The sequence below is a fragment of the Hipposideros armiger genome, unplaced genomic scaffold (genome assembly GCF_001890085.2).
Source record: "Hipposideros armiger isolate ML-2016 unplaced genomic scaffold, ASM189008v1 scaffold_1198, whole genome shotgun sequence".
Classification (NCBI taxonomy): domain Eukaryota; kingdom Metazoa; phylum Chordata; class Mammalia; order Chiroptera; family Hipposideridae; genus Hipposideros; species Hipposideros armiger.
This window is the reverse complement of record NW_017732548.1, coordinates 373620-381421: the sequence shown is the minus strand read 5'-3', so window position 1 is coordinate 381421 and position 7802 is coordinate 373620. Positions and strand designations below refer to the sequence as shown.

The 7802-nt window shown below is 36.1% G+C and overlaps 1 protein-coding gene across 1 annotated transcript in view; it reads left to right on the top strand.

The window, feature by feature from the left end:
* ABCA12 (ATP binding cassette subfamily A member 12) overlaps positions 1–7802 on the top strand; it is a 210217-nt gene that overhangs the window by 56540 nt on the left and 145875 nt on the right. The window contains exon 3 of the mRNA XM_019632933.1: positions 222–375. Coding sequence (XP_019488478.1) covers positions 222–375 — 154 coding nt within the window. The remainder of the gene's footprint in view (positions 1–221; positions 376–7802) is intronic.

The window sequence follows — 7802 nt, the reverse complement described above, 5'->3', positions numbered from 1 at the left end:
TTATATTTAAAACACTCTAGAAAACACTTTAGCAACTATTTCCTTAGAATAAATCCCAGGAAGAGAGATTCATGGAATTTTAAATTCTTTTGCTACATAGGGGACCCAGACAGTCATAATCCAGCAGGTACAATAATTTCACAAAACAGAGTTACTGCCTCTCTTTCTCTTCCCAGGCAAACGTCACAGTGATGTAATTAATGTTTGTTTTTTAATTCCAGGTTACCTTGCACCTCGAAACCTTCCCAGTACTGGCTTCTTCCCGTTCCTGCAAACCCTACTCTGTGACACAGACTCTAAATGCAAAGACACACCCTATGGCCCACGAGATCTGCTTCGTAGGAAGGGGATCGATGATGCAGTATTTAAAGACAGGTAAGGGCACTTCCTAGGTATGGTCAGTGGTTTTGAGAGGTCCGATCTTATTTCCATATGAAATATCCAGAAAGATATCCTAAAATAAATATACCTTTATTTTACATATCTACAAATGTGATGATCTAAATATGAATGAACAAGGTTTGTACAAGCTGGAATTGCTATGTTTATGGGGGACTAAGCATAATCTACTTTAGATGAGTAACCCAAGCTTTGCTTTTTAAACTGGGTGGCCAAAGCAGTCCTCCATTACTTCCCTCAGAATTTCTCTATCCCACCTCAAATTGTCAGCGGTACATTTCCTGCAACTTGATCACAAGTATAAGATGTAGGGAGATGTCAGGCACATTATCTTCTGGAAGAATGACATGTTTATATTACTCTATGTGGTATTTCCAGATATAACAGAAACCAGAAAATGCAAACAAGGAAACTAAGTCTAGAAAAAAAAAGTAATAAAAATGAAAATATACTTAATTGAACAACCTTTAAATGAGGTTAATGTATGTCCTATTTTATGGTGAGAGAAGTAGATGAATAAAAATAAAGAATCTAGACCATTTGCAACCTGGCCATTTACAATCTCAATTTTCCATCCTGGGATTCTATACCTAGAGAGACCTCCCCAGGAGCCTACCTGTCTATAGAACTGAAAACAATATTGTAGTCTGAATTGACCATGATATAATTCTGACACAGGTGCTTTTTTAAGTGTCTCAAGAAAAGATTATATTATACTATACAGAGTTATTTGTTTCTAAAATTTTAATTTAAATGTAGCATCATTTCTCCTTTAATATCATCATCATGATTTTGGTCATCAAAGCCTGGGTGATGCATGAAGAGAGAGCAACTACAGGCTGCTTAGCATAAAATAAAACCATGTCAAGCATTGTCATGGAAAATGACTTGGGACACACATAATTTTTGGGTTGCTAACTCACATTGGTTTTGTTATTTCAGTTAGGCTCAATGATTAAACCATTCTGATGTTCTTTCACCCACTAGTTTATTCAAGAAATAATGGCTGAGAAGTTTCTATATGCCAGATACCATTCTAGACACTGTGACACAGAGATCAGTCAGACAAATTCTCTACCTATTTGTTGCTTGCACTCTAATGGAAGAGCAATTTAAAAAACTGAGCAAGCAAATAAATAAACAGCCTAGTTACTGATAATAAGTGAAATGACAAGAAAATAAACAAGTTTAAAAGATAGAAGTTGAAAGGAAGGAATTTAATAGGGTGGTGAGAAAAGATGACATTTGGGTAAAGACCAATAAGGACAGGGAGAAACTGGCACCAACATGTGAACATCTGTTAACAGAATGTTCCAGGCAGAGAAATAACCAATNTTTTTTTTTTTTTTTTTTTTTTTTTTTTTTTTTAGCTGAGCCATCCTACCAACAGCTCAGCGGCCGCTCAGCTTGGGCTCAGAATCACACCGGCGACCACACTGTTGCTCAGAGCTTGCTCCCTTGAGCGAGCGCTTAACCAACTGAGCCACTCAGCCGGCCCCACAAGCTTTATCTAATTAATCTTCCTTGTGCCCTGTGAGGTGGCAAAGCCCATTATTCTCAATTTGGTAGATGTGGAAATAGAGGCATAGAGAGAGGTTAATTGACCTCTGGTGATTCAATGCATCAACACGAAAACCAGAAATGGTACCTGTTTTTCACACTCTCAGTCTGTTCACTCCAAAATATACTGAAACTTAGCTGATCGCACTGTTTTCATTCATGTCATATTTCATGTAGTTCTGTCTCCACCTCTGGTATTTTATTTTTCACGTGACCTGGAGCAAGCTCCTTGTTCTCTCTGAAGTTATCTGCAAAATGGGTATAACCATTGCCCTGCCTACTTTATAAGACTGTTATGGGGCTCATATGAAATGATGATTGTTTACTTTATCTACAAACCATGACGTTTTTTAAAACCAGTGTTTTACTATTTGTTTCCAAACATATGTTATTTTTATACATAATTTTTCTGACAATTCAGGAAAACAAATGACTTCTATCTGCATTTTGTTTAATGAAAGCGTGATGAGCTTTGAAACCAGACATTCATTCTCTGCCCCCCCTCACACACACACACACACACACACACACACACATAACCCAGAGTTATATTTTTTGATATTTAAATAGAAGAATGAACCTTACTTAGTATCTTACTCAGTGCCAAACACAGAGTATTTGTTCAGTAAATATTTATTGAAGAGATGATGGATGGATTCGCTTTGTGGATAATAAATTCAGTGCTTGATATTATGGATGACAATGTGTAATAGCTAGATTTTTTGAGGACACCAAGATAAAGAGCCTATAACAATAAATATTATTAGTTTTATTAATCAATATTTATCTATTTTTATAAGGCTTATGAATATAATACAGTATGATTCAATGTACTTACCATCCATTGAATTTACTATATCCATTGTTAGTTTTTGATCTTATTATGATGTTGGGTTCAATTTTGAAACTGTGTCCTACAAATAATAAAGATGTATATTATGTTAAAGTCCTAAATCATGCAGCCTTTCTGTGACCCTCAGGGGTCCATCCATTCATTGATTCATTTATTAATATAGTTAATAATTGCTTGCCATGTGTCAAGCATTGTGCTAAGAACCATGTAAGGATTTTTCTGTCTTTCAAATAGCTTATTCTTTATCTAGTCTCTCAAAAAGTGCAGTTGTATTGAGTTAGCGTCCATCTGCAGATTCAAAGTCATATCAGTATTTAACCCCAGCCTAAGGTCTCTCAGGGTCACAAAGTAAAAAAAAATAATAGCTTTTATTCTGAGGGACTGGAGTCAGAAGAGCTAGTATGTTTGATCTTACCTACTGATGAGTGGGGAGCAGGATACCTCCCCTCAGGGAACAGCCTGGTCCCACAACTGGAAAGTGCATGTGACAGTCCTATGGCTTCCTGATATAATGTTAAGAAATAATTTGAAAGGCTAGTGTTATGTCATTTATAATTTTAATTACATCTTTAAAAATGTAATTGAGAACAAAATATGCTCAAAATCTACCAGAAGGGTAAAAAGACTTATTTTAATAAAATATTACAAATATACTTCAGAGATTCATTTCCTTTCCCATATTTTCTTTATTCATATTAGGCTATTTGGTTATTTGTAAGCAAGGTTTCTGGACATGCTTGTCTTATTTTGTATGCTTGTCATGGTGACAAATTCTTATCATGGTATTTCACAAGGAAACTTATCATTTGCCTGATCAGAAGGCCTGATACTTATTCTGCCAATGTATCCAAAAAGTTAAGAAAAATATAATGCCCCAAGTGAATAACTTCATATTTTAAAAAGTAGGACTTTTTCTTCTTCCTATATTTATAATTCAGGTCTTCACTGTGATAAAGATCAAATTCCTTTAAACCTGGAAACACAAAAACACCACCTGGGTTGAGTTCTGACTTGCTTTGAGAAAAACACAAAGAAACAAAGAGAAGTTCTCCAATTTTACAATTGCTATAATATCTACAAATGTCACCAAGGTAGCCTACACAATGCTTCCTGAGCCTAATGATGATACATGGAAATAGCTTCATTACAGAAAAGACTGACATTTCTTTCCTTAATAATACAAGACACAGGAATTAGCACTTCTGTATTAGATTTTCCCAATGAGCAATGTACTCCTGAATTTATTATGGGAGTGGGTAACCATCCTCCTGTGGCGGTGAAAAAGGGAAAGGAGTGAGGGAAGATGGTGGAAGAATGTGCATTCTTGGCTGTGTCAACGAGTAAAGAGACAGAGGGGTTGGCGAGAGAAATGGGAGTGCCAGGAGGGGGAGAGGAAAGATGAATTGGAAACTGAGTAAACACAGGAGGTGATGAATGGGAACGAAAGAAAAAAAAATAGAGAAATAGGAAAAAAAGGCATGCTAAGTAGATGAGATGAGATGAGGGAAGGAGAAAAGAATGAAAACAGAAAATGAACAAGGCAGGAGAGGGACAAGTGTAAGAAAGGTTATCCTTGCAAGAGTCAACAAACTACAGCCTGTGGACCAAATCCAACCTACTCTCTTTTTTGTAAATAAAGTTTTATTGAACTCTAACCAGGGACATTGATGTACACGTCGTCTATGACTGCTTTCATGTTATAATTCCAGGCTTAAGGAATTGTGATGGGGACAGTAGACTTTACCTTAAAATACTTTCTGACTCCTGTGTTTGCAGTCTAATCCAGTTGTTCTCAAACTTTAGAGTACATCAGGATTACCTAGAAGCCCTTGTTAAAATAAAAATTGCTGAACCCCACCCCCCCACACAAAGTTTTTGATTAGGTAAACCTGGGGTGGAACGTCAACTGTTCATGTCTAATAACTTCCCAGGTGATGATAATGCTATTGGTTCAGGGACCACACTGTGAGAACCACTGCTCCAATCTTTACATTATGACACACCGAGCTTGTTCTGAATAAGGGCTTTTGTGCAGAATGGGAAAGGAAAATCAAGCTTGATCCTTTTTTATTAGGTAAACATAGATGCATTGCTTTATATCACAACTGTTTATAGAGTATCTGTTTTTAAAACATTTCTAGAGCTGGATCTTTTTATAAGGCTGGTTTCTTTCTTAATGAAAAGTAAATTTGATCTAGTTAGAAGCTTAACTAATTGATAGTTCATTCCTAAAAGTGTTTGATAGTCTGGTTTGATTCAGCTCCCTGAAATACATTGAACTCTGTTAATGACATTACTTCACTGTTTCAATAATGTTGACTGTATTCATTTTATGAGAATAACTGCTCCCCACCCATGGGTGGCTCCTCATACAAACTCATCGTCTTTGCCTGGAGCACCTAAGAAACTAAACCATAAGTGGCTTGAGTTTTGTTACCTACCTACCCCACCTCTCTCCCTATGCTGGAGTCTCCTGACTAATTTCTCCATGAAATTGTAAGTTCTTCAATAGCCTTTGTCCTGGAAAACAGCATGCATGTTCTCCTGGGTGTGAAACCTTTGGGAACCATGACACCAAGGACTTTATCCTGCCTAAACACTCTATCCCAAGACCTTGAGATCTGTTTTGCTTTTGTCCCCCATGCAACTAGTGCCATGGCTTGCACTGTTATGAACTTTCTCTATTTTCATCCTTATATCTGTGCTCTGGCTGTAAACATGGGCAACCAATTATTAACCTTAACTTTGCATGATCCATGCTTAATGCGTGGATGTACTGTGGGTAGAGAAATGTTTCTCTTTTTCTTGTATCCTAGCATTTGGAAATATAAAGATAAACATAAATTTGGAATCTGGATGTGTCAGAGACACCTTCAGAATAAAATGAGTTCAACTTTGAATTAGCAGCTTTTTAAAATGTGTGGTGGTTTCATTCCACCATTGCTCTGAGTGATTCCTTCTTTGCATACATAACCGAGATGGGCAGAAGATTAAAAAATCAATATTGTTTACAAGAAAGCTACAATAAAGTTTAATTTTATTTAATTCTGACTTATTAGCTCTAGAAAATTTATAGACTTTGTGAAAAATTGATGTGTGTGAGAAAGTATATTATGGATATCAAAGAAGGATGAATGACATAAATGTATGTTACATATCTAGCATAGCATGTGGAATACAGCAGATGTTTAATAAATCAGTGCTCATGTAATTGTTGCAACAGGCTTCCTCATCTTAATGAGTGTATGGTTCTTGATTAAAAGATGATAGTAAAATAAATAATGCAGGCAGCCCTTGCTCTGCATTGGCACTGAGTTAACTGAAACTTGTGCACACCTAAATCAATTCCTCATTTGCATTAAATCCATAGTAACTGGTTAAATATTAGTTATCATAAAACAACTGTGCAAAGCATGTACTGTTTGGACTTTGTACACCATGGGAACTTGTTTTTAAAGAAATACTGTGATGAATTTTCCTGTGGAATAGGCATACGCATATTTATAGTTAATCACATCAAAGAATATTGTAGGCTTAAATTCTTTCCAATTCCTCGCTAGTAATTTGCAAATTGTATTCAATGCACAAAAAAGTAAGATTGGATGTGATGTGTCACTTCTTCTCAGGTCTTCTTTCCTTTACATCACTTCCCTTTTTTACCTCTCTTCCTGTTACAATATGGCTTCCCTTGAGCTTCCGTTGTTTTCAGCACCACCTGGCTCACTCCCACCATCACCTTGAAGAAATGGCATAGAGCAGAGGGTTCACCATTTCTATTGCCCTTCTATTTGCTTTCCATTCAGAGGACCCACTGCATGTATTTGGAATAAGAATACACCCATTTGCAGACCCTCACCCCAGTAAGTGACTACAGTTGGGATCTGTGTAACAGGGTGGATCACCATTAGGGATGAAATTCCACTGCAGAACTGTAAAGGCCCTGCTGTATGCAGCTCACTGTGGCAGAATATTGTTATAGAGAGATGATGTGAAACCACTAACGGGCAATTTGACTACTACTCTCTAGCTTATTCAAGGAATTGTGTCACAATGAAAACATTACAGGCTCACTGCAATTTTCATGTGGGTTTAATATTAGGAGAGACATTGGTCTTTCTGGTGTCAGAAAGAGAAGCTGCTTAGATGAAGGTAGTGAATACTAGTCTGGTGGATTTAAGGTCTTTCTAATTTCTAATGAATTTTCAAACTTTAATTCATACTGGTATTTTTTTTATGTATTAGTTTTTCCTAATACTGCTGGAACAAGTCACCGCAAACTTAGTGCCTTTAGAACAATAGTAACTTATTGTTTTACAGTTGCAGAGATCAGAGGCCAAAATTTAGTCTCAGTGGTTAAAAATTATGGTGTTGGCAGAGCTACATTCCTTCTGGAGGCTGCAGGGAAATCTGTCTCTCTGCCTTTTCTAGCTTCTAGAGGTCACCCACTTGGCTTTTGTCTCCTTTTTTCATCTTCAAAGTTAGCAATAGAACATCTTCCAATCACCCTCTCTCTCTCTTTTTTTGTCTTTACTTTTCTTCTGGCCAATTTTTCTATTGCCCTTTCCCTTTCATTTCCAATCTTCTTTCTTTACGTTGCTCTGTATTTAAGTTACTTAGATCAAAATTCTATTTATTATTCTCTCTGCTAATATATTAATGCACACTTGGCCATGTTGCTCTTACTGTTGTTGTTTTTTTTTCTCTTTTTTTAAAATAATGAAAACATTTTATATATATATATATATATATATATATATATATATATATATATATAATGAAAACAGACACTCACTTTAACAGACTCATGAGGAAGTTAAGGTTTTGCATTTTGGTTTTCAGTTTGGAATTACCCTTATACATAGTTTCTAAATCTGCCTTATTGGAAAGTTCATTGTCCTTGTGTTCTCCCAAAGGGAAGAATCTAATGTTTCAATATCAAAACTAATTGTGGAAAGATTTCTACTTCACAGCTTGCCTATTGTTTTGACTC